Source organism: Macaca thibetana, chromosome 20 (assembly GCF_024542745.1).
Source record: "Macaca thibetana thibetana isolate TM-01 chromosome 20, ASM2454274v1, whole genome shotgun sequence".
In the NCBI taxonomy this organism is placed as follows: domain Eukaryota; kingdom Metazoa; phylum Chordata; class Mammalia; order Primates; family Cercopithecidae; genus Macaca; species Macaca thibetana.
In genome coordinates, this window is record NC_065597.1 from 18234069 (window position 1) to 18260931 (window position 26863).

The 26863-nt window shown below is 48.2% G+C and overlaps 2 protein-coding genes and 1 non-coding gene across 10 annotated transcripts in view; 1 reads left to right on the forward strand and 2 right to left on the reverse strand.

The window, feature by feature from the left end:
* GABARAPL2 (GABA type A receptor associated protein like 2) overlaps positions 1–26863 on the forward strand; it is a 625498-nt gene that overhangs the window by 305895 nt on the left and 292740 nt on the right. The gene's annotated exons all lie outside the window — the stretch shown is intronic.
* LOC126945197 (U6 spliceosomal RNA) lies at positions 12821–12932 on the reverse strand. Its single transcript, XR_007722361.1, has one exon. It is a non-coding gene; the product is annotated as a U6 spliceosomal RNA (small nuclear RNA).
* Positions 20819–26863, reverse strand: part of CFDP1 (craniofacial development protein 1) — a 934470-nt gene continuing 928425 nt past the window's right edge. For all 3 annotated transcript variants that reach the window (XM_050772784.1, XM_050772785.1, XM_050772783.1), the window contains one exon: positions 20819–21153. In XM_050772784.1, coding sequence (XP_050628741.1) covers positions 21063–21153 — 91 coding nt within the window. In that variant the 3' untranslated portion in view covers positions 20819–21062. The remainder of the gene's footprint in view (positions 21154–26863) is intronic.

A 26863-nucleotide genomic window follows, 5' to 3' on the forward strand; every position in this document is an offset into this window, starting at 1 on the left:
GTGCTGAAGCGCTCCTTCCACCTCAGCCTCCTGAGTAGCTGGGACTACATGTGTGCATTACTAGGCCCGGCTAATTAAAAAAATTTTTTTTGTAGAGACGGGGCCTACTATGTTGTCAAGTTGGTCTCTAACTCCTGGGCTCAAGCAGCCTCCCACCTCAGTCTCCCTAAGTGCTGAGATTACAGGCATGAGCCACCACATACAGCTAGTCATCAATATTTTAAATAACAATAATATAGTTCCCTGGCTGGGTGCTTCTCGTGTGCAGCAAGGGTTGCAAACTCCACTCTTCATGACTTAGCCTTGCTAGATTGAACCCTGCTGGCTTCAAGTTGGTGCCTTCCTGCCCAGGGCTTTTGCACTGCTCTTCTGCCCTTGATACAGGCCCCCAGAGTCTCCTCTGATGCATCCCTTCCTTCCTTCAAGGCCTATTCAAGATTGCCTTCTCAGGAGGCCTTCCCTGATTTATTTTTGGTCATAATGGAAATATTATCTTGTCATAGGTTGCTGCGAAGATTAAGTGAGATAATCTAGGTAAAACATTTAGAACAGGGCTGGGTACATGGAAACCAACAAGTGGGAGGAATTTTCATTTGTGGTATTTACCACTTCCTGATATTGTATAGCTACTTGTGCATTTGATAGCTGTCTATCTGCTCCTGTGAACTATAAACTACGTGAGGGCTGAAATCATCTTGGCAAATAGTAGGAGCTCAATGAATAACTTTCCTTTTTATTTTTTATTTTTAGAGACAGGGTCTCACTCTGTCACGCAGGCTGGAAATGCAGGGGTGCAGTCGTAGTTCACCACAGCCTCGAGTTCCTGGCCTCAAGCAATCCTCCTGCCATAACCTCCCAAAGTGCTAGGATTATAGGCATGAGCCAATGCACCTGGCCTCAGAGGCTGTAAAATAATCAATCATTTATTGTACAGGATTCCCACACCTGATTTAACCATTCTCTGCATGTGGGTGTTGCGGCTTTTTCCATTTTGGGCCAAATAATGTACAAATAATGCTGAGATGAGTATACTTGTAAGTGGATCTTTCTCCGCAATCTGATTACTGTATTTTCTGAGAATAAATTCCTGGACATTGAATTACTGGGTCAAAAGTATGAAATGTTTTAAAAGTAGCAATCCATTTAATAATATGTCTTTTGTATTCATAAGTAACAAAAAGGCCCTAAATTCTTCAAAGTTTAAAACTAGAATACAAAGCGGGAGGATCACTTGAGGTCAGGAGTTAAGAGACCAGCCTGGGCAACATGGTAAAATCCCTTCTCTACAAAAAATACCAAAAAACATTAGCTGGGTGTCAGGCCGGGCGCGGTGGCTCACACCTGTAATCCTAGCACTTTGGGAGGCCGAGGCGGGCAGATCACCTGAGGTCGGGAGTTCAAGATCAGCCTGACCAACACGGAGAAACCCCATCTCTACTAAAAAAATATAAAATTAGCAGGGCGTGGTGGTGCATGCCTATAATCCCAGGTATATGGGAGGTTGATGCGGGAGAATTGCTTGAACCCAGGAAGCGGAGGTTGTGGTAAGCCAAGATTGCACTATTGCACTCCAGCCTGGGCAACAAGAGCAAAACTCCATCTCATAAATAAATAAATAAATAAATAAAATCAGCTGGGTGTCATGGTGTGTGCCTGTAGTCCCAGCTACTTTGGGGGCTAAGGCAGGAAGATCACTTAAGCCTGAGAGGTCGAGGCTGCAGTGAGTCAAGATGGCACCACTGCACTCCAGCCTGGGTGACAAAGTGATACCCTGTCTCAAACAAACAAAAAGCCTGCAATACAATTCAGAGAAACAGGTGGCAACTTTAACTTATTCAAATAGCAGATTCTGTTTTTTGGGGAAGTTAAAACACCTCTCTTGGAGAATCTTTTTTTTTTTTTTGGTTCCATCACTTGGCTATAATATAGGGTATGAATTTTTATGTATGTATTTATTTATTTTGGGAACGAAATTTCGCTCTTGTTGCTCAGGGTGGAATGCAATGGTGTGATCTCAGCTCACCGCAACCTCCGCCTCCCAGGTTCAAGCAATTCTCCTGCCTCAGCCTCCTGAGTAGCTGGGATTACAGGCATGTGCCACCATGCCCAGCTAATTTTGTATTTTTAGTAGAGACAGGGTTTCTCCATGTTGGTCAGGCTGGTCTCCAACTCCCGACCTCAGATGATCCGCCCACCTAAGCCTCCCAAAGTGCTGGGATTATAGGCGTGAGCCGCCACGCCAGAGTCTCGCTCTGTCGCCCAGGCTGGAGTGCAGTGGTGCGATCTTGCCTCACCACAACCTTCGCCTCCTGGGTTTAAGTGATTCTCATGCTTCAGCCTCTTGAGTAGCTGGGATTACAGGCGCACACCACCACGTGGCAAATTTTTGTATTTTTAGTAGAGATGGAGTTTCACCATGCTGGTCAGGCTGGTCTTGAACTCCTGATCTCATGATCCTCCTGCCTCAGCCTCCCAAAGTGTTGGGAATACAGGCGTGAGCCACCGAGCCCGGAAAACCCTCCTTTTTAGTGGAACAGAACTCACTTACCCTGAGAGGTGAGAGGATAGGATTCAGAAAGCACATTCACAGCAACTCACAGATGAATGCACCACAAGGCTGGGCTTGAATGAATCCGGGTCCCTGGGGCAGCATATCCCTCCCGTCCAGATGCTGCCTTTAGAGACAGAGCCCTGGGCTGATATGGCAGAAGGTTCTGGAATTCAGGGACAATCTAGTCCAGTCTGTTCCTTGGATGGCCATTCTCCTCCTAGTTCAGACAAGTCTCTCCCAAAGCACCTGGCTCTCTGCTCAAACAGGCAGGCAGGGCTTCCTCGATAAGTCCTCTCCTCTCAGAGGGTTCACATAAGCAGAGAGGGGCACACTTGCCCTGTCTAAATGAGAGAACCTTTTATGGGAGGTAGCTGGGCATTCCATTTTGTGGCCTTGAAAATATGTGCCCTTGCCGGGCGCGGTGGCTCAAGCCTGTAATCCCAGCACTTTGGGAGGCCGAGACGGGCGGATCACAAGGTCAGGAGATCGAGACCATCCTGGCTAACACGGTGAAACCCCATCTCTACTAAAAATACAAAAAACTAGCCGGGCAAGATGGCGGGCGCCTGTAGTCCCAGCTACTCGGGAGGCTGAGGCAGGAGAATGGCGTAAACCTGGGAGGCGGAGCTTGCAGTGAGCTGAGATCCGGCCACTGCACTCCAGCCTGGGCAACAGAGCGAGACTCTGACTCAAAAAAAAAAAAGAAAAAGAAAAAGAAAATATGTGCCCTGCCCAACACAACAAACGCACCTGTAGAAGTAATCTAGAAAGAATCAGGGATAGGCCGGGCGTGGTGGCTCACGCCTGTAATCCCAGCACTTTGGGAGGCCGAGGTGGGCGGATCACAAGGTCAGGAGATCGAGACCACGGTGAAACCCCGTCTCTACTAAAAATAGAAAAAATTAGCCGGCCGCAGGGGTGGGCGCCTGTAGTCCCAGCTACTCGGGAGGCTGAGGCAGGAGAATGGCGTGAACCCGGGAGGCGGAGCTTGCAGTGAGCCGAGATTACGCCACTGCACTCCAGCCTGGGCGACAGAGCTAGACTCCGTCTCAAAAAAAAAAAAAAAAAAAAAAAAAAAGAAAGAATCAGGGATGTGGAAAATGATCTAAGGGCTAAAGCAGTGCACCACAGTGTCATTCATAATCACAACAGTGGGTGACCTGAATGGCCAATGGTGGAAGATCGGTAAAATAAACCATGGCACAACCACAAATGGCATGCTCTGCAGCCCTTAAAAACCGTGTGCTTGGCCAGGTGCAGTGGCTCACGCCTGTAATTCTAGCACTTTGGGAGGGTGGATCACTTAAGGTTAGGAGTTCGAGATCAGCCTGGCCAACATGGCGAAACTCCGTCTCTACTAAAAATACAAAAATTAGCCAGGCGTGGTGGTGAATGCCTGTAATCCCAGCTACTCAGGAGGCTGAGGTGGGAGAATCGCTTGAACCTGGGAGGCAGAGGTTGCGGTGAGCTGAGATCGTGCCACTGTACTCCAGCCTGGGCGACAGAGTGAGACCCTCTCTTTCAAAAAAATAATAATAATGTACTCAAACAATGTTGAGAATGTTTACATAAATGGGGAAATGCTTAGCGCATAACACTTGGTTAAAACTGCACACACCAGTGCAGGCCGATACGACTGTGATGATGGAAACGTTCTGCACCTGCCTGGTCCCTTATTCCACAGACAATAACCATAGGCTACTAATGAACACATGATGTCTTGGGCTAGCACAACTGCAGAACTGAATTTTACATTTTAACAAATTTAACATTTAAAGAGCTGCATTTGGTTAGTGACTTCTGTATTGAATTGCACAGGTACACTAAATCCCAAGTATGTTATGAAAAGGTGTGGGTGGCTGGGCGTGGTGGCTCATGCCTGTAATTCTAGCACTTCGGGAGGCCAAGGCAGGCAGATCACTTGAGGCCAGGAGTTCAAGACAAGCCTGGGCAACATGGCAAAACCCCATTTCTACAAAAAAATACAAAAACTCGCCACGTGTGGTGGTGCACACCTGTAGTCCCAGCTACTCAGGAGGGTGAGGCAGGAGAGTCGCTTGAGCCAAAGTAGAGGACGCAGTGAGCTGTGATCACAGCACTGCACTGCAGCCCAGGTGACAGACCCCGTCTCAAAAAAAAAAAAAAGAAAAGAAAAAGGTATGAAAAACACATGAAACACATAAAAAATGGCTGAAAGAGTATTCCAAAGTGTATACAGTAGTTTTCTCTGTTAGGCAGGTTATAGGAGTTTTAAATTTTCTCTCATTTTCCTGCTTTCAAATTCTTAGACAATGAACAGATTTCTTCTCCATCAGAACAGCAGAGGAATATCAGGAGGAGAAAAAAAGGAGGTAAGAGGAGTGCCAGTGGAACTCAGGTTGGCAGGAAGAGCCCAGCGGGGCTCCCCTGGCTGAGCTGGCAGGAGTGGGAGTGGGGAGAATCCGCCTAGCACAGGGCTTGTTTTGACAGGAGTGTGGTGCGTGGGAGCTGGGTCTTCTCCAAGAGGCAGGGCAACCTAGCGGACACACTGCAAGCTCGGCTTCGTCGGTGTGAGTGTGTGTGTGCACGTAGGTCCTACCATCTGTTGCCCACCTGGCAGGAAAGTGTTGTCTCTTCAGCTGTATTTGTTGGGTCTTCAGTGGATTTTGTTGTTTGAATTTCTCACTTGCTTCCTAGCCTGACTTCAGCTGCTTCTCCCAGTTACCAACAACTTTTTCTTACAAAACACTCGAGACAGTCTCACTGTGTCACCCAGGTTGGAGTGCAGTGGTGGGGCAATCTTGGCTCACTGCAACCTCCACCTCCTAGCTTAAGTGATCCTCCCACCTTAGCCTCCCAAGTAGCTGGGACTACAGGTATGTGCCACCATGCCTGGCTAATTTCTTTTTGAGACAGGGTTTCACTCCTGTCACCCAGGCTGGAGTGCAGTGGTGCGCTCTCGGCTCACTACAACTTCTTCCTCCTGGGCTCAAGCGATCCTTCTGCCTCAGCCTTCTGAGCAACTGGGACTACAAGCACATACAACCACGCCTGGCTAATTTTTGTATTTTTAGTAGAGATGGAGTTTCACCATGTTGGCCAGGCTGGTCTTGAACTCCTGACCTCAGGTGATCCACTGGCCTTGGTCTCCCAAAGTGCTGGAATTACAGGCATGAGCCACTGCACCCGACCTAATTTTTGTATTTTTTTGCACAGACAGGGTCTCACTATATTGTTCAGGCTGGTCTCACAACTCCTGGGCTCAAGCGATCAGCCCAGTTCCGCCTCCCAAAATGCTGGGATTACAGGCGTGAACCACCATGCCCGGACGCCGAACCCAACAACTTTTAGGAGACTTCAGCCAAGCTCTTTGGAAAGTAGGAGGAAGTTCCTGCAGGTGAGTCTCAGCAGACATCGGGGATGGAACCTAGGCTAGCTTATTCTTTGTGGCTTTGCTGGTGCAGCAGTTTAGGAATTTGAGTTATTTGAAGTGGCAAGGATAAAGAAAGATGTAATTTTCCTAAATACATAGCTGGAGGCCTTTTAATTATTTTACTGCCAAGGAGGTCATAAGCAGTGGTTCTCAAGCTTTGGAGTGCCGAAGAATCACCTGGCCGCTTGTTAGAAGTGGAGATTCCTAGTGTCAAGCCCCAGGGATAATTTAATCAACCCCCTCATTTTAAAGACAGGCCAGGGGAGGCAGAGGGCCAAGCCATGTGCCCAAGGGCACCAGCTGGTCAGCAGTGCCGGGATTAGGATCTGGGCATCTGATGTGGGTGTCTTTCACTAATTGCCTTGCCTCTCAATTTGCCTGTGTCAGTTGTTTGCCTTAAAGGAAGTGTTAGACAAAAAGGGCTCCGAGGTTTTTTCCCACCACCAACCAATTCTCCATCACCAACTGGATGTCCAACAATTCAATTCTGACACTACCCAGAATTAGCATACACCCCACAGGCTAAGGACTTGGTCCTACAAGACTGCCCACACTTCTGACACCAGCTACAAATGGAGTGTCCAGGCTACCCATACTTCTGCCCAGCTGGGTATAAATTTGGAGGTTCCCATGAACCCTTCTTCCTATTGGGCTTTTTTGAGACAGGGTCTTGCTCTATTGCCCAGGCTAAAGTACAGTGGTACAATCTTGGCTCACTGCAACCTCCACCTCCTGGGCTCAAGCAATCCTCCCACCTCAGCCTCCTGAGTAGCTGGGACAACACAGCTACCATGCTCAGCTAATTTTTAAGTTTTTTGCTAGAGACAGGGTCTCACTATATTGCCCAGGCTGGTCTTGAACTCCTAGACTCAAACTAATCCTCCTGCCTTGGCCTCCCAAAGTGTTGGAATTACTGGCATGAGCCACTGAGCCCACACTCCTATCAAGTTTGATAATTTGCTAGAATAACTCAGACTCAGGCAAGTGCTCTACTCACCACTGCCGTTTATTATGCAGGATGAGAATGAACAGCCAGATGAAGTATATAGGTGAGGTCTGGAAGGGTCCTGAGTGTAGTAGCCTCTGTCCCCATAGACTTGGGGGGCAAGGGGGTTTGGGGTTTTTGTGAAGGTTTCATTACCTAGGTATGATAGATTAAATCACTGGTCCGTGGAGATTGAACTCCATCTCTGGCCCCTCTCCCCACCCTGGAGGCTGGGAGGGTAGGGCTGAAAGTCCTGTCCCTCTAATCATGTGGTTGGTTTTCTGGCACCCAGTCCCCATCCTGAAGCTATCTAGGGCTCCCCTATGATAAGCCATGGTCTCTCATTAGCACACAAAAGACAGTAAATTCCAAGGGTTTTAGGAGCTCTGTGCCAGGAATACAAAAGCCAAATAATTAATTAATAGTTAATTGAGACAGGATCTTGCTTTTGCACACCCAGGCTGGAGTGCAATGGCATGATCCCAGCTCACTCCAGCCTTGACCTCCCAGCTGTGATTCCCCTGCCTCAGCCGCCTAAGTAGCTGGAACCACAGGCACGCGACACCACGCCCAGCCAATTTTTTGATTTTTTAGAGATGGGATCTTGGTATGTTGCCCAGGCTGGTCTTGAACCCCTGGGCTAGAATGATCCTCTTGCCTCAGGCTCCCAAAGTGCTGGGATTACAGGGGTGAGTCATATTTTTTTTATTACAACACATGGGGTATTTGCAATTTTTTTTTGGAAAATACCACTGCACAGCAAAGACAAAATAAGCCTTTATAATGATAATGCTTATTCCGGTCATCTCTAGCTCAGTTGTCTACAGACGGCTCAAGGGCACACGCCGGACCCTGTTGGTACAGGAGGGCTGGGATGTGGGGGGAATGGTGACTGGGAGATGGGCAGGTTTTCCTTCCCATGACTCAGGACCTTGAACTTCAAATTCAAGGAGCCAATAATGGAGCACAATTGCAGAGTGGTAACAAAACTGGGAGCCTGCTAGAGAAAACCTGACGGGGTGTTCGATACAGGGAGGGCTCAGCCTGCTGCAGACAGCGCCCTTAGGCATCCAGTGAGCTTAAAAAATGTGTTCCATTTGTCAGTTGGGGTGCCTCAAACTCTGGCAGGCCCAGGTTATAATGCAAACGTGTTCAGTGGAAGAAGGCATGAAATCATTCAGAGATGAACAGGGCTGCTCAGTGGGCCTGGGAGAGGAGGGCTCTGCCCAGTAAGACTCCTGCACACCCTCAGGAGATCTGGCCACACCTCCTACTGAGATAAGGCACTCACAGGAGGTTCAAGGCACAGCCTGGGCCTACCGGCCCAGGGACAACTCAGCATATGGGGCAGTTTGAAGACAGGCAACTCCATAACTTCCGCCAGAAAATACAGACATTGAGTGTAATTCGTTTTGGTGTCTTCACATTTCAAGCTCATTTATCCAGGTCAGGAACCATTTATTTTGCATCTAACAAGTCGAGGCCTGTGCAGCATCCTTCTAACATATGGCCTGTTCATGCCCTGCCTCTGAGCATCTGTCATAGCCATGTTTTGGGAGGAGACTGACTCAGCCAGTTTCGCATCGTCAGCTGGCGGGGCAATCCCACTGTGCAGCTGCTTGAGGAGGGGCACGTGGCCTAGCCCAGCCCCCTTGGCTTCCCCGGCCCCTCAAAACCTGCTTTTTAGAGAAAGAAAGGGGGGCACCTGGCAGGCTACTTGTGAGTCACTCATCTCCTGGGAAATGTTCCAGACGCCACTTGGAGGAGATCACTCTGGAAAGCTCCCTGATGCCCAGCAAGCCCATCACCATGGCAACCTATCCATCCTGAGCTGCTCTTCCCTGGGGCCTCCAAAAAGGAGGCTGACTGGGGTGACGCACGTTTCTCTGAGGTGAGGCTCATCTCTCATCGAAACAAAGCTATCTTGAAATATTTCAGATAAATAGATATAATGAATAATATAAGAAATACCTGTGCCACGGCTGGGCATGGTGTCTTATGCCTGTAATCCCAGCACTTTGGGAGGCCGAGGTGGGTGGATCACTTGAGGTCGGGAGTTTGAGATCAGCCTGACCAACATGGAGAAACCCTGTCTCTACTAAAAATACATAAAATTAGCCGGCCGAGGTAGCGCATATCTGTAACACCAGCTACTCGGAAGGCTGAGGCAGGAGAATTGCTTGAACCCGGGAGGTGGAGGTTGCGGTGAGCTAAGATCGTGCCATTGCACTCCAGCCTGGGCAACAAGAGGGAAACTCCATCTCAAAAAAAAAAAAAAAAAAAAAAAAATCTGTGTCACTACCTCCCAATTTAAGATATAAAACCACAGCTGTAAATAAAGCTCCTTTTTTGTTTGTTTAACAGAGGGTCTGGCTCTGTCGCCCAGGCTGGAGGGCGGTGGTGTGATCTCAGCTCACTGCAACTTCCGCCTCCTGGACTCAAGCCATCCTCCCACCTCAGCCTCCCCAGTAGCAGAGACTATAGGCACACACCACCATGCCTAGCTAATTTTTTTTTTGTATTGTTTTTAGCGATGGGGTTTCGCTGTTACCCAGGCTGGTCTCAAGCTCCTGAGCTTAAGGGATCCTCCTGCCTCAGCCTCCAAAAGTGCTGGAATTACAGGAATGAACCATTGCGCCTGGCCCAGAGCTCCTTTTTTTAGGGGGGGGGACAGGGTCTTGCTCTGTTGCCCAGGCTGGAGTACAGTGGCGTGATCTTGGCTCACTGCAACCTCCACCTTCTGGGCTCGAGCCATCCTCCCACTTCACCCTCCTGTACCTGGGACCACAGGTGTGCACCACCATGCCCAGCTTATTTTTTTTTCCTACTTTTTTGCAGAGATGGAGTTTCACTATGTTGCCCAGGCTAGTTTTGAACTCCTGAACTCAAGGGATCCTCTTGCCTCGGCCTCCCAAAGTGCTGGGATTACAGGCATGAGCCACGCACCTGGCCCAAAGCTCTTTTTTGATCTCTTATCATATGGCCTTCCTTACCCCACAAGAGACTTCCTCTATGCTGAGCTTAAGGTTTATCACTATATATATACATACATGCATGTTCTGACCCACAGAACATAAAACCATTTTAAAGTGTATAGAATTATACATCACAAGGGTGGGCAACCAATACCTTTATATTTGCATGTTTTAAAATCTGTACAACTGGGATTGTACAGCAGGTCTTTCACAATTTGATTTTTACATCAATGCTGCTTACAAGGTTCGTCTGTGTTGATGCACATCGCCGCCAGCTTGTGCGTTTCACTGCCAAATCGTATACCATTGTGTGACTGCTTTACAATTGACCCATTCTCCTGGCAGGCATTGGGCTGTGAAGGTGTTCACAACATGCCACCCCAAAATATGCCACTCTGGCCTATTGACTATTTTGAGTTAAAGGCACCTGTGGCCTGGTGAAGTGGCTCATGCCTGTAGTCCCAGCACTCTGGGGGGCCGAGGTGGGAGGATTGCTTGAGTTTGAGACCAGCCTGGCCAACATGGTGAGACCCTGTCATTAAAAAGAACAAAAAAATTATCTGGGCGTGGTGATATGTACCTATAGTCTTAGCTACTCAGGAGGCTGAATGTGAAGATCACTTGAGCACAGGAAGTTGAGGCTACAGTGACCTATGATTGCACCACTGACTCCAGCCTAGGAGACAGAGTAAGAACCTGTCTCTAAGAAAAGGCACCTGAAAAACAGGTGTAAGGACACTCTGACTGTCCTTCTTTTTCTTTAAAAACAGATGAAATTGTCATGTGAAATGAAACCTTTTTTTTTTTTTTTTGAGATGGAGTCTCACTCTGTCACCCAGGCTGCAGTGCAGTGGCGTGATCTGGGCTCACTGCAAGCTCCACCTCCCGGGTTCACGCCATTCTCCTGCCTCAGCCTCCCGAGAAGCTGGGACTACAGGTACCCGCCACTACACCCGGCTAATTTTTTGTATTTTTAGAAGGGGTTTCACCCTGTTAGCCAGGATGGTCTCGATCTCCTGACCCTGGGATCCGCCCACCTCGGCCTCCCAAAGTGCTGGGATTACAGGCGTGAGCCACTGTGCCCGGCCTATTTTTTTTTTTTTTTTTGAGACGGAGTCTCGCTCTGTCACCCAGGCTGGAGTGCAGTGGCCGGATCTCAGCTCACTGCAAGCTCCGCCTCCCGGGTTTATGCCATTCTCCGGCCTCAGCCTCCCGAGTAGCTGGGACTACAGGCGCCTGCCACCTCGCCCGGCTAGTTTTTTGTATTTCTTAATAGAGACGGGGTTTCACCGTGTTAGCCAGGATGGTCTCGATCTCCTGACCTCGTGATCCGCCCGTCTCGGCCTCCCAAAGTGCTGGGATTACAGGCTTGAGCCACCGCGCCCGGCCATCGGCCTATTTTTTTTGATATGGAGTGTGTCACTCTATTACTCAGGCTGGAGTGCAGTGGCATAATCTCGGCTCACTGCAACCTCTGCCTCCTGGGTTCAAGCGATTCTCCTGCCTCAGCCTCCCGAGTAGCTGGGATTGCAGGCGTGTGCCACCATGCCAGGCTAATTTTTGTGTTTTTGGTAAATATGGGGTTTCACCATGTTGGCCAGGCTGGTCTCAAACTCCTGACCTCAGGTGATCCGCCTGCCTCAGCCTCCCAAAGTGCTGGGATTATAGGCATGAGCCACATGCCCAGCCAATGTATCCTTCTTTTTTTCTTTTGAGATGGAGTGTTGCTCTGTTGCCCAGGCTGGAGTGCAGTGGCATAATCTCGGCTCACTGCAAGCTCTGCCTCCTGGGTTCACACCGTTCTCCTGCCTCAGCCTCCTGAGTGGCTGGGAATAAAGGCGCCCGCCACCACGCCTGGCTAATTTTTTTGTATTTTTAGTAGAGACAGGGTTTCACCCTGTTAGCCAGGATGGTCTCGATCTCCTGACCTTGTGAACCACCTGCCTCGGCCTCCCAAAGTGCTGGGATTACAGGTGTGAGCCACCGCGCCCGGCCCAATGTATCCTTCTTATACCAGAAGGAAAGAGACGCTCTTATCACCAAGGAGGAGAAGTTAAAGGCTGAGAGAAATCTGTACGAACCTTGTTAACAAACCTGTTATCTTCCCACTTTTCCAACCAATGTAACTCCCCTAGCTCAGGCCCTTTCACCTTGTCACACTTACTACTCTTTGCCCAACCCAGTATATGAGCTTTCAACTCTTGTTTCTTTGGGTCTTCATGTTTCTTGTGAGGACACCTATGTACATGCAAAATAAATAAATAAATAAATAGAGTAGAAGAAAAATTTTTCCTCCTCTACAGTAGTTTCCAAGTTTTTATAATTATCAATACAGGTTAAGCTTTCAAATCCAAAATGCTCCAAAATATGAAACTTTTTGAGTGCCAACATGATGCTAAAAGGAAATGCTAATTGGAGCATGTTGGATTTCAGATTTTTGGATTTGGGATGCTGGATCAGTCTAATGCAAATATTCCAAAATCCAAAGAAATCTGAAATCGGAGACACTTCCTGTCCCAAGCATTTCAAGTAAGGGACACTTTTTCTTTTTTTAAATAGAACGCTTCATGAATTTGCATGTCATCCTGTATTAGTCCATTTGCACGCTGTTGATAAAGACATACCTGAGACTGGGAAGAAAAAGAAGTTTAATTGGACTTAACATGGCTGGGGAGGCCTGAGAATCATGGCAGGAGGCGAAAGGCACTTCTTACATGGTGGAGGCAAGATAAAATGAGGAAGATGCAAAAGCAGAAACCCCTGATAAATCCAACAGATCTCGTGAGACTTATTCACTACCATGAGAACAGAATGGGGGAAACTGCCGCCATGATTCAAATATCTCCGACCAGGTCCCTCCCATACACATGGGAATTATGGGAGTACAATTCAAGATGAGATTTGATTGGGGACACAGCCAAACCATATCACATCCTTGTGCAGAGGCCATGCTAATGTTCTCTGTATCATTCCATTTTTTTTTAGTATATGTGCTGCCAAAGTGAGCACCAGACGAGGGGTACTTAACCTGTACTCCTGTCTCTTTGTGCACGTGCTGATGCTTCTCCAAGATGTATCTCGGGAGTACAGTTGCTGCATCCGGGGTCAGGTACAACTTCGGATTTATTAGACATTGCCAAAGTGCTCTGTAAAGTGGCACTAATTTATACTCCTGCAAGTTTGGCTGTCTTGGGGAAGGAGGACTCACAGGCACAATTTAATTACAGTAACGTGGATGGTGTATTTCACTTAATAAAGTGTTGTGAGCTAGGCAGAGCAGGATTATTCACCATCCTCAGCAACCTTTCCAAGGTGAGGAATCCAAGACGCAGGGGTGGAGGGATTTAGCTGGATCCTGGAGATAGGAGGGTTAGAGGCAGGATGTCAAGTCATGTGTCTGACCCCACAGCACTCTCCTTATGTTAGTTTCTCTCCCTCCTCCTCCCTAGCACAGCCACCTTGTACCTTATATGAGCACAGACTCAGCCTATGCATCAGCTTTCTGAGACCACAAACAATGAAAGCTGGCTGCATAGCAGGGAGAGAGGCCCAAAGGAGGGGCTCTGTGGTGTGACCCTGCTGGACTTCTCCATCCCAGTTTCCTTGTTGGGATCAACTTGCTGTGCACGAAGATTGCATCTGGTAGTATTTTTGGACTTAAGTTGCTCTAGGAGGGCATAAACAAAAGCAATAGTAAAAAAGACTTAGCAGACTGGGCGTGGTAGCTCACACCGATTGCTTAAGCTCAGGAGTTGGAGACTAGCCTGGGCAACATGGTGAAACCCCATCTCTACCAAAAATATAAAACTTAGCCAGGCGTGGTGGTGCATGCCTGTAGTCCCATCTACTCAAGAGGCTGAGGTGGCGGGATTGCTTAAGCCCAAGGAGGCTTAGGCTGCAGTGAGCTGAGATCGCCCCACTGTACTCCAACCTGGGCGACAGAGCAAGACTCTGTTTCAAAAGAAGAAGTAGCAGAAGAGGCCAAGACGGGAATCTCTAGCCCAGAGAAGGCGGGGCAGGGGAGTGGCACTCAATGTCCCTGAGTTGCTGAACCTCCCACACACCAAGTGGCTGCAGTTATCTGGGCATCTCCTCTCTTCACTCCCTAACCCCAGGTAGTGTCTCAAAGCGAAGAGGGCAACACCCTTCACTCAGAAACGCTCAGCACAGAAACGTGACCATGGAGCAGAGCTTAGACGTGGGTGACACCTGGCCACTAGGCCTGTCTGAAGCAAGGCTGGAGTCCTAGGTAAGGACTTCTCAGCAGCACCCTCTCCTCTGCAGAGAGTGGGTCAGAAGCTGCCCTAGACTGGGCAGTACCAGAGCTGAGGCCAGGGTGCCTCAGCTGAGCTCATCTCAGTGAACTCTTGACACAAAAATTCGATACCAGCAGGGAGGTGCCATTCTCTTCATCTGCAAGAACCTTCTCAACCTTTGGTTTTTCTGTCTCCTTGCGCTCAGGTCTTTCCTTCCCAACATGGCGCTGGGATCCAGGGGGTGAAGAGAGGCTGTTTAATCTTGCTCCCTCCCACATCCTGCCCCCCAGCCATGCCATGTGTGTGCAGCCCTGGCTGTGTTACCGGATGACCTCAGGAAAGTTTCCTCCTCTGAAAGGGCAGAGGATCTAACAAGATAGCGTGCCAGGAAGCACCTGGCACGCAGGACCAACCGATCATTTGCTGATGAAGCTAAAAGCTTCTGATCCTTCCCAGGAGCCCACCATTCTCAGCCCAATTCCTGTTTGTTCACCTGTGCTTTTTGGTAATTAAAAAAGTCGTTAAGTCTTACCCAATATGCCTGAGCAATTCCAGATCTGGCTAAGGACTGGTACCAAAAAGCAGAAGACTGCTCTTGAAAGCCTGTTCTAGGCCCTTTCCACCACCCCGTGTCAGACCACAGACCACATCACACCACACCACATTAACTACGCCACACCACACACTCCCATCTCGCCACACCAACCACACCGCCTCTGTTCTCCTGCCACGAGGCAGCATGGCACCTGGAAAGCCTATCACTGGCCTTCCTGGTCCCTGCCCAGATGCCAGAAGCACCATCACTCCACTCCTGCCCGGGAGGTCTCCTGGCCTTTGCAGTGCCAGCCACTCAGTAACCTGCACTGCCCAGTTCTGAAGTCAGGTACCAGCTAAGTGTCTGTCAGGCCTTAGTCCAGCACCTTTTTATGGGCGCTGACAGTGTACAGCTCACTCAGGATTTCCTTCTTAATGTGTCCCCTTTTGCCCCTAGAGACCTTATGCAGAGTTCCTAATTAGAGCACTGCGTTCCTCAGAAAATAGGTGAGCAGAGCACATCAAGAGGCTTATTTTATTTTTGACATTATCCTGTTTTAGGACAGCTTTTTTCAGTAATGAGAAGGTGCCAGATGCCCTGGAAATCTGACACACCCATTTGGGACTTGAAGAGGACAAGAGCAAGGCCAGGAAAGTCAACTCCAGGGGAGTCTCTGGACTCCGCAGGACCAGCTAAGGTATCCTTGGACTGTCGTTGTCAGCCATTCACACCACAGCAGGGGACAAGCACTGTGCCCTGCAGAAGGCTGCCAAACACCTCTTAGCACTGACTCACTCTTTCCACTTCCCACTTCCTGCGAACAGTTTCCTTGACAATTTCCAACTCCTGGATAAAGGGACATCACTTCCTTTGGGAGTTAGATAGATGAGTTTTCACTAAATGTGGATGTGAGAGCTAGATAAAATATTAGTCACTTTGGGCAGGATAGTGTCTGTCATGGTTCAAATCAGACTTGTAATTAAAAAAAGGTGGTTTTTTTTTTTTGAGACGGGGTCTTGCTCTGTCGCCCAGGCTGGAGTGCAAGGGCACAATCACAGCTTACTATAGCCTTGAACCCCCGGGCTCAAGTGATCCTCCCACCTCAGTCTCCCAGGTAGCTGGGATCACAGCCACGTACCACTATGTGCAGCTAATTTTCAATTTTTTTTTGTAGAGATAGGGTCTTGCTATATCTACAAGTATATAGCGCCCAGGCTGGTCTCAAACTCCTGGCCTCAAGCAATCTGCCTGCCTCAGCCTCTCAAAGTACTGGGATTACAGGTGTGAGCCACCGTGCCTGGCTGAAAAGGTGATTCTTGATTGAAGGCAAACACACTTTAATCAGTCCCACCCATCAGCCTGGTCTCAGTGGGTCCACTGAGAAAGGCTAGGCATTTGCTGAGGAGGCTCAGTCCTTTGAGCATGAGGTAGGAAGAGGGTGGGACAGGTAGCAATGCTGGCAGAGAAGGTAGGTCCACTGAGGGCACAGATGGGCTCAGGCAGCACAGATGACCAACAGGAATACCCAAGAGTGGCCCATCCCCATCTTGGCACCCCCATGGACACCCACCTGCTTGGTCCTCTGCCTGGGTCACTGGCTGGTGCCAAAGGCCTGCTCCATTCTGCAGCCACAGCACCCAGCCCTTGGGGATGGTCAGGCAGGGCTTGAGAAGACTCCTGCCTCCTGGGGCCTGGCTTACACGTACAAGAAACAGCCACCCATTTGCAGATAGATACCCACTGCCAATGCCCAAGGACCCTGTCTTGCTGGCCAGTTCCCCTGTCCCTTGAACTTGATCCACACCAGTAAGGAGTAAAAAGAAGGGGCCAAAGGAAGTCCTTCAGAGTCTGGGAAGATGAGGTGACATAGAATTTGCAAAGCTTGGTTTCCAAGTTGTTAAAACAGGCATAGTTAAGACCAGCCTGGGCAACACAGTGAGCCCCCATCTATACAAAAAATTAAAAAGTTAGCTGGGTGCAGTGGCGTATACCTGTGGTCCCAGCTGCTTGGGAAGCTGAAGTGAAAGGATCTCCCGAGTCCAAGATGTCGAGGCTACAGTGAACCACGATCATGCCACTGCACTAATTGGGCAACAGAGCAAGACCCTGTCTAAAAAAAAAAAAAAAGAAAGAAAAGAAAAGAAAAAAGAAAAACAGGCACAGGATCTTAGGAGCCAGAGAGGACCTCCTTCCTGGACCAGGGTCCCCTCTACCACACTCATGGCCATTGTGAGACTTGCAGGGTGGGGAGGTGAGCCCTGGGAGGCTGCCCACACTCTCCTAGAACAGCCTGAGCACATCAAAGTCCTTCCTTAGAGCCTCTAACAATCTTTTTTTTTTTCCAGATGGAGTCTCACTTTGTCACCCAGGCTGGAGTGCAATGGTGCGATCTTGGCTCACTGCAGCCTCCATCTCTCGGGTTCAAGTGATTTTCCTGCCTCAGCCTCCTGAGTTGCTGGGATTACAGGCGTGCAAACCACATCTGGCTAATTTTTGTATTTTTAGTAGAGATGGGGTTTCACCATGTTGGTCAGGCTGGTCTTGAACTCCTGACCTCAGGTGAACCACCCACCTTGGCCTTCCAAAGTATTGGGATTATAGGCGTGAGCCACTGTGCCTGGCCTCCCTGTGACAATTTAAAAAACATGAAAAATTCAATCTATATAGAAGTAGAGAGAATAGTATAATAAATCTAAAATACTCCTCTCTCAGCTTCAATAAACCCCACCCACTCCTCTGGGGACAATTTTATTTATTGAGATGGGGTCTCACTCTGGGACCACCTAATCTAATCTAACCTATCTAGTCTAATCTTATTACCTACGTATCTACCTACCTAGTTACCTATCTGCCTCTCTGTGACCATTTTTTGTTTGTTTGTTTTAGACGGAGTCTTCTTTGTTGCCCCGGCTGAAGTGCAGTGGTGTGACCATGGCTCATTGCAACCTCTCAACCTCCTGGGCTCAACTGATCATCCCACTGCAGCCTCCCGAGTAGCTGAGACTACAGAAATGTGCCAGTGCAACTGGCTAATTTTTTAAAATTTATTTTTTTTAGAGATGGGGTCTCACTATGTTGCCCAGGCTAGTCTCAAACTCCTGGGCTCACGTGATTCTCCAGCCCTGGTCTCCCAAAGTGCTGGGATTACAGGCATGACCCACTGTGCCCAGCCTGGGACAATTTTAAAGAACAAATAGAGAAAAGCCCGTTGGTTTATAACAAAGACTTGGGTGTGCCAGGTACACTGGTTGGCTGACCTACTACATAATCCTTTTTTTTTTTTTTTTTTTTGAGACGGAGTCTCGCTCTGTCGCCCAGGCTGGAGTGCAGTGGCCGGATCTCAGCTCACTGCAAGCTCTGCCTCCCAGGTTCACGCCATTCTCCTGCCTCAGCCTCCCGAGTAGCTGGGACTACAGGCGCCCGCCACCTCGCCCGGCTAGTTTTTTGTATTTTTTAGTAGAGACGGGGTTTCACCGTGCTAGCCAGGATGGTCTCGATCTCCCGACCTCGTGATCCACCCGTCTCGGCCTCCCAAAGTGCTGGGATTACAGGCTTGAGCCACCGCGCCCGGCCTGACCTACTACATATTCCTAATTACCCCCATCCTTGCCTGTTTTCCATGACACTCACTTTTCCAGCCTTTCCTACAGGTAGAGGTAGTTCAGTGACCCAGCTATGGGCACTGAGACATAAATGAAAGTCTGATATGAACTCTCATTGTAAGATGACACACATGTACATAATACATACACACAGATGCATATGTATCAGCCAGAGGAAGCAGTTCATTAGTGAGATGAAGTGAGGTCAGTACAGGAGGCTTTTAAAGAGGTTCCATGTAGATCAAGAGAGTGACAGCTGAAGTCAAGGCAAACAGCACAGTTTAAAGTGGCAAAGTGTGAGACTCCGAAGTAGGGATCTACAAATTGGGAAACAGGGCACCTGTAACAGGATTGATGCAAATAGCCATGTATTCCCTGACAGGCAGCCAGAATCTGTCAAAAAAGATTAGACTAGAGGGGCTTTCTAAAAGACTCATGGAAAGGTAATGGGTGATTGTGTGGAAGTCAGATGTGGGCAGCAACCCTGCTGGGAAAAGGGGCACCAAGTCAAGAGACAGCAGAAAGGAACCAACATTTCTCCAGAATTGTGACATTAACTGAACACAGGTACAGATGGAGAAACCTGTGTGGGGGCTGGATCCTGAACAAGACAGGCAGGGCCCAAGCACACAGCTATGACTTTCACTGACACACCTGACTTCTCTCTTCATGGCTTGGAGCAAAACAGGAATAGCAAACCCACCTGTAAGAAGAACCCAGCAGGCTTTGCAGCTTTTGTCTTAATCCCTTAGGCTTCACAGATGTTAACACTGGCTAAAAAGAAAAACCCTAACTTACCACGAACTCAGCACCATTCATTCTATTGGATTCCAGATCATTTTTCAAACAGGGAGAGCGCCAGCTCACGTGTTGCTGAGATACTGGCTGCTAAGATGAAGAACTTTGTGAAACGCAATGGAAGAGGGACTCAGAACTCCAGAGAAAAGTTAGGGAAACAGTTGCCAAATGGTGGTGAATGACGGATGATAAGCCAGAGAGTACCATGTGGGAGGACGTTCACATCAAATCTTGGCTGCTACCTCCTGAAGGTCTGGATGTCCTCTCATCAAAATACTGGCAGCTCTTAGGTTATTCTTTTTTTGTTTTTGAGACAGTCTCACTCCCTTTGCCCAGGTCGGAGCGAAATGGCATGATCTTGGCTAACTGCAGCCTCAACTTCCAGGGCTTAAGTGATCCTCCCACCTTAGTTGCCTGAGTAGCTGGGACTACAGGCACGCACCACCATGCCTGGCTAATTTCTTTTTGTATTTTTGGTGGAGACTGGGTTTCATCTTGTTGCCCAGGCTGATCTTGAACTCCTGAGCTCAAGCAATCCACCTGCCTCAGCCTCCCAAAGTGCTGGGATTACAGGTATGAGCCACCTCGCCCACCTTCCTCTGTTATTCTTATGTCCCATTTGGGACCAAAACTAAGACCTCGCAGGCTGCCTGTTGTGACGCTGGCCTGAAATGCTCTATAATCACTTAGAATTATTTATCAGAGGGGATGTGAATAGACACTGTTCAAATTTAACTTGTCAACTACCTTTCTGAGTAGTAAGATCCATAGCCCATAACCATCTACTGTTGACAGTCGGGTCTTTGCTGCTATGAATTCTCACCACATTAGAGGCCTAGAGTGGGAGACCTGCCATAAACTAGCACTCATACCCGCCGGGTGTGTTGTTAGCTTACGCCACCCGTTGGAGGTACTGGTGTTATTCATGCCATTTGCAGACCAGAAAACGGAGGCACAGAAAAATGACCTGTGGTCAGGGCCACAGAGCTGGTCCAGCAAGAAATGGAATGCAGTCTTAGGGATCCTGTCATCACCCAAACCTGTCATGTTACTCGAGTAACACACGTGCACATGCAGGCACACACACCAGGAGCAGGTTGTGGGGTTTCCTGCTTTATTAATATGAATGCTCTCTATCCCCCTTTCCCTCTTCACTGAAGGTTTGTTACTCTCCTCCCTGCTGTTCTGCAAAGAATGTCTGACTCTAAGCAGGAAGTCTGGAATTTACATTTTCTTATGAGTATAAAAAAGAAAATCCTTCAGAATATTCTCTGACAAACTAAAAACTAATGAACTATTGAAGTGGGAGCATATCTGAATTTAACTTTTCTTTGGGAAGAGGAAAAAGGCTGAAGGGAAAAAACAGCTAATTCAGCAATACCATATCCTTCTTTTCAGCCTTACATGCCATCAGTAGGAATCCATTCAGGAGAGAGACAGATCAGGAGAGAAGCCCGAGTGGAAATGAGAACAAGCTGCAAAGGGGCCTGGCATTCCAGTCACTCTAGTGAGCCACCTCCTCTAGCTCTTCGGGACAAGGCTGGCTGCAGAAAGAGCCTCTTGGTCCCAGAAAATTCACACCCGGGTTGGTCAGCTCTCTTCACCATGCCTGGCAAGACCTCTGCCAACCTGGACAGACCTGGAATGTGCTGTCTTGAACGGGTGGGACTTTGCAGCAGAATAAAAGGAAGGTGAGTGAGGTCGTCATCTTCATCATCCTCTCACAGGACCAACTTTTATTTTATTTATTCATTTAAGGACAAATTTTTAAAAGTAAAGTGAATTAAACCATTTGTGATTAAGATACATAGACAGAACTTCAATGTAGAAAAAAAAAAAAGACCTTGCTGGGAAACAGATGATGAGAAACACTGGAAAACATTTCACAGACGCACAAAAAGCTCACATTGTAAACAGGATTAAGCTGCTCTTGATTTTGTCCGTAACATCAAGGTTTCATTTTGCTCAGCCTGAGATCTCGCTCAATTTCAAACTGCCTGTGATCCACTCGGTCGAGGAAGGCTTTCCGTTCAATGTACCTAGAAGATGAAAACAGTGTTTGTCAGTAGAATCCAGTAGGAGAAACTCCTTCTCTGCATGGTCCCGTGCCCCAGGGATAAACTAAGTTACAGTCAATGGTGCCGAGAGTGACCACCCATGACTCTTCCAGTACAATCCAAACCACTCACATTTGGTCTAAACAAGGATGGTGAAAATAAAAGGAAGGCAACAGCTTATCAAAGGGAAAGTATATCAGAGGCTGGGTGGCAGGAAGATGCTGCAATTTTCTTTTTTTTTTTTTTTTTTTTTGAGACGGAGTCTAGCTCTGTCGCCCAGGCTGGAGTGCAGTGGCCGGATCTCAGCTCACTGCAAGCTCCGCCTCCCGGGTTCATGCCATTCTCCTGCCTCAGCCTCCCGGTAGCTGGGACTACAGGCGCCCGCCACCTCGCCCGGCTAGTTTTTTGTATTTTTTTTAGTAGAGACGGGGTTTCACTGTGTTAGCCAGGATGGTCTCGATCTCCTGACCTCGTGATCCGCCCGTCTCGGCCTCCCAAAGTGCTGGGATTACAGGCTTGAGCCACCGCGCCCGGCCGATGCTGCAATTTTCTAACAGGACTTTAAGGTAAGAAGAAAGAATACAGGTTTACACAAGCATGGGTTCAAGTCCTAGCTCTAGCTCACTTATTAGCTGGGCAAAGGAATGAACATCTTTGAGCCTCACTTTTCTATACAGCAGCATGGTGATGCTGTATTTCTTGGCTTTAGTGGTGTGTTGAATTGGTGGGTAAGAGAAAGCTATGCCTCCTGCGTACATACATCAAAACGTGAAAAGGGGGCATGTGGTAATGAAGGAAAGAAGACAGTAAAAATGACCTCACAGGGCTGCTGTGAAGATGAAGTGAGCTGAGGTTCATAAACTGCACACTTCAGAAGCGATTTAACTGCTCTGAGCTCTTTTCTTCCCCCCTCACCCTTTTCTCCTCTCCGTGGTATCCCCTCCACCCTGTTTGGATCTAGGTTGCTTCTGCTAAGATGACAGGAGAACTCTTTCCCTAAATTCCTCTAAGAGAATGAGGTTAAGGGCCTCTGTGGCCTGTAGTCCACATACAGGATCCCCTTGAAAGGTGGACACTCTGCTCCCGAATCTGGTTGGGTTCAGCAAACTTTCCGTCTGTCCTCCAGGCAGGACGGGAAAGCAGCAAGGGCTGAAGCACAGGCGTGCTTGCTGGGAGCGAGGCTGGCTGCTTAATGAGACACAGCTGCATCTTAATGCACCTCCTCGCCATAAAGTGTGCTGCGATTTGCCTGGGGGGAGGAGATCTCTGCCGCTAATTAATCTATCGAGAGAGCAAAAATTGCCATCGAAAATGGGAGACATAATTGAATCTCTGCACTAATTTTTCTTTTGTTGCACTGTGGAAAATGTGCATCTGTCATTACAAAGTCATTACATTTATAGTGAGAATGCTACTGGGTTCAGGAACCTGTGTTCCCCTGCTGAGTCCAGGGCCTTGCTTTCCCTCCTGGCGGCATCCTGGGAAGTACCATCCATCATCCTACCTCATTTCCAGCTAGGCCTGACTACTTTGACCCTTCTGGAGGGCTGGCCAGAAATGTACAGGCTCTGAGGCCAGAGGGCTGGAGGTTTGAGTCCTGTCATTTGCTGTCTGTGTGACTCTGGGCAAGTCACTTAACCTTGCTAGTTCTGTTTCTTAATTTGTAATAATGATGATAAATAATGGCTAGTCGACTCCATTCTGAAGGACTGTTGTGTGGATTAAATAAAATAGTGTCTACATCACACTGGGCACAGAAAAGATGCTCAATAAAATGGTAGGTAATGTTGTCACCATGGTTTTAGGAAGCCAGCTTCCAACAGGCTCCTGACGATAGTAGATGGCCCAAGTCTGGACTTATGGTTTCAGCAGTGAGTAACCAAAATACCTGGTCTGGCTCAGATATTAAGCTGCTGTGTCAAAACCATCCATGAGGCCAGAATGGCTGGAAACACAATGACAGGGCCTGCTCTTAGGTTTGATAAAAGCCCCTGGGGTCAGGGTTGTCAGATTCAACAAATAAAAATACAGGCTGCCTGGTTGAATTCGAACTTCAGAGTCCCTGGCAGTCAGGGAAGCTGCAGACAGTGTGGACCCCTTTAGATAAAAAGAGAAAAAGGGGAGACAGGTAGGGAAGTGTAGACATCTAACAACAAACTCACTTCCCACCTCCCACTAAGAGACCTGTGATTCTCAAGTGGGGGCTGCTAACCAAAATGGCCTGAGAGGCCATTTTGAGGTTCACTACATTTTGAGGTTCACTACAACTGGTCATCTTTCCACCCCAGCCCCACCAGCCCCAGGGAGGCTCACTACCATGGGGACCAGGATTTTGACAGCACTGAACTTTAACTGTCCCTTGGAAGTGCCAGCAGAAAAAAGAGAGGTGAGCCTCAGCATGAGATCTTGCTGTGCTGTTGTTGGCCCAGGGGTGTAAGAGGAATTTAGGGTATGTTTCAAGAGCCATCTTCCAGTGCTACCTGTCTGGGAGATCAGGTGGAGGAAAGGAGTAAGTATGTGGCTTTAAGCATTTGGGGTCTTTCTTCCTGACTTTATTTTTTTGAGACAGGGTCTTGCTTTGTTGCTCAGGCTGGAATGCAGTGGTGCAAACACAGTTCACTGCAGCCTTGACCTCTCAGGCTCAAACAATCCTCCTGCTTCGGCCTCTCAGGTAGCTGGGACCACAGGCACATACCACCTGGCTAATTTTAAATCTTTTGTAGAGATAGGGTTCTCTCCATGTTGCCCATGCTGGTCTCGAACTCCTGGGCTCAATCGATCCTTCCACCTTGGCCTCCCAAGTGCTAGGATTACAGGTGAGAGCCATCGGGCCCAGCCCTGACTTTCCTGAAAATAAGAAGTGACACTTAAATAAGGATGCTAACTGGGTATGAATAAAGGTCCTGCACGTTCCCAGAAGCTGTGTTGGGTCCAGCTAACCTTGACACTATCAAGAGTGAAGCCCAGGTTGGGTGCTAAACAGGCAGGTGCAGTCGGAGTTCAGGTTTAGGGAGGCCTCAGGCAGCAATGAGGGGCACATGTGCAGGATGCAACTGAATTCTCAAGGGCAACCCAGACAAAGGCCATCAAGGCAGGTCTGGCAACTATCCCCCGATTCACAGCTATCTGCAGCTGCTAACAGGATGCCTGTGACGGCCTTGGTTTACTGCCAAGAGCTGACCATGAACAAAACTCTTGATATACTCTCCCACTGCCAAGAGACAGAAAAGGTGCTAAGGATGACAGTAGCTCTGACATTTAGTTTTTGTGTGACTTTGGGCAAGATACTTATTTTTCTGTGCCTTTTTTTTCCTTCTCTGTAAAACAGGAATAACAATTACAATAACCCTCTGGCAATACAATGAAACTGTGAGAAGTGCTTTGTATACAATAAAACAAAAAAATAGACATGGGATTTGTCACGGGCTTGGGGTTCTTGCTTCCCGTTTCTTCTTCTTCTTCTTCTTTTTTTTTTTTTGGCATTTTTAGTAGAGATGGGGTTTTGCCATGTTGGTCAGGCTGGTCTTGAACTCCTGGCCTCAAGTGATCTGCCCGCCTCAGCCTCCCGAAGTGCTGGGACTACAGGCGTGAGTCATTCTGCCCGGTCTTGCTTCACATTTCTTCTGACTTGACTTTACCTCTACGGACCCTCAAAACCCAGGGCAACTGGAACAGAGACCGAGAGACTAAATGTCCCCAAAAGAGGAAGGGCTCATTAGGAAGGCCACCTCCTCAAAGGTGGCCACTGAGACTCAGGACGTTTTCATGCACTTTAAGTGGGTCGTGGCCCCAGAACAGACCCACCTGAGGACAAGTGCAATGGGAATCATGGCTCTTGCTCTTCATGTGTCCAGGTGCTTTTCTGGCCTGTGAGCAGCCCTTTTGGGGGCCCAGCATGACTCAGCCCAGTCCACAGGGAAGCCCAGTGGTGGGGGGTGCATCATCCCTTTCTGCTCCCATTGCCTTCTGTGGCCCAATTAAGAGGCTCTTCACTTTCTTTAATAAAATATGCTAAGAACCTAAGGGATTTTCTAGTTTTTCCTTTTAGAACCAGGTTAGGCACAAAAGGCTCTGACATCTTTTGAATCTTCCAACCCAAATTATTTATCTGCCACCAATTTCCCTGAGATCTAGGCCAATGAAGAGGGAGGGAGAAATGGAAGAGGACAAGAGAAGGGTAGAAAATGCTACTAGCGAACATGTCAGTACAAGGTGAGCATCCCAAATCCAAAAATCCGAAATCTGAATTCCTCCAAAATCAGAAACCTTTAAAGCACTAACAAGACACAAGTGGAAAATTCTACACCTGACGCCTTTGCTTTCTGATGGTTCAATGTACACAAGCTTTGTTTCAAGCACACAATTATTTAAAATACTGCATAAAATTACCTCCAGGCTTTGTGTATAAAGTACATATAAAACAAATGAATTCTGTGTTTAGACTTGGGTCCCGTCCCCAAGATTGCTGATGATGTAAAAGCAAATATTACAAAATTGAAAAAGGTATGAAATCCAAAACACTTCCAGTCCTAAGCATTTCAGATAAGGGATATTCAACCTGTATCTGGGCACCCACACTGCAGGAGGACAGAGGGCCTCTGAGGGTGGTAAGGTCCAAGAGAGTGCTGATCAGATGTAGTCACCCTGGCTGAAGTCCCTGAGATGCTTCCTGCACTGCTGATCAGGAAAAGGGAGAGCACAGGGAAGCGGAGGGAAACCTGAGGCAGTCACTAAGGACACACTAAGGCTGCATTACCATCACGCTGCCCAAAGCTAGCATTCTGTTCCCCAAGTGAGCATTCAAGGCAGCACAGACACAGGACAAAAAGTGGGTAAACGCATTTTCCAACACCACAAAGCAATGGGCTATGGAAGCACGCCGAGGCTAGAATAAAGCTCTGGGAATGATGTACAGAGATACAGACTTTGCTATCCTGAGAAATGCAATTGAAAGAAGCAGTTTGCCCAACAGTACATCTCCCCCCTTCCGGAGGATTTAACTTGCAAACATCTCAAGGGTTAGACTGGAAGGGCAGTGATTCTAATTAAGTTTCTTCTCCACTGCCTTCTTCCCCTATCACCTCCAGGTTGTGCTGGTTCTGAAAGAGTAACTCTGAGGGGTCATGAAAATAGGTTTTTTTGGAGAAAGAAAATTATTTTCTCCAGTCCCTCCTTCATGCCTCTCCAACTCACAAAAACACCTGGTCTCCAATCGTAACTTCAATCGATTGGTCAGACAGCAGCAGCTGGCATTAGCCAGTATTTCTCTTCTCTGTGCATTGATTCCTCCCCCTAAGTCAGTCGGCCCCTGCCTTAGCACTGCTAGATGCCAAGCTGCTGCTGCTGATCACAACCAAGATACCTGTGTAATGGGTTACAGGACTGCAGGGCTGACTCTGATCCTGGAATGCTGTACTGGGCCCTGGGAGTCTGGAGCTCAGAGGAAAAGCAGCAGTTCTTTGCCAGACAGATGACTGTCTCCAGTACAGGGACTTCAACCATCTCTGCTGACTGAAATGACGCCTGGATGGAAACATCATTCTGATGTATTATGCTCCTCTTTTCTGGGCGGTTAATTCTAATCCTACTAGACTGCCAAACAAAAGCCATGACTATTTGCTAGCTAGTGGGATGGGTGTTTAGACACTGCCATGGTGCAGCACCTGCTCTGGGCTGGTAACAGAATAGGGAA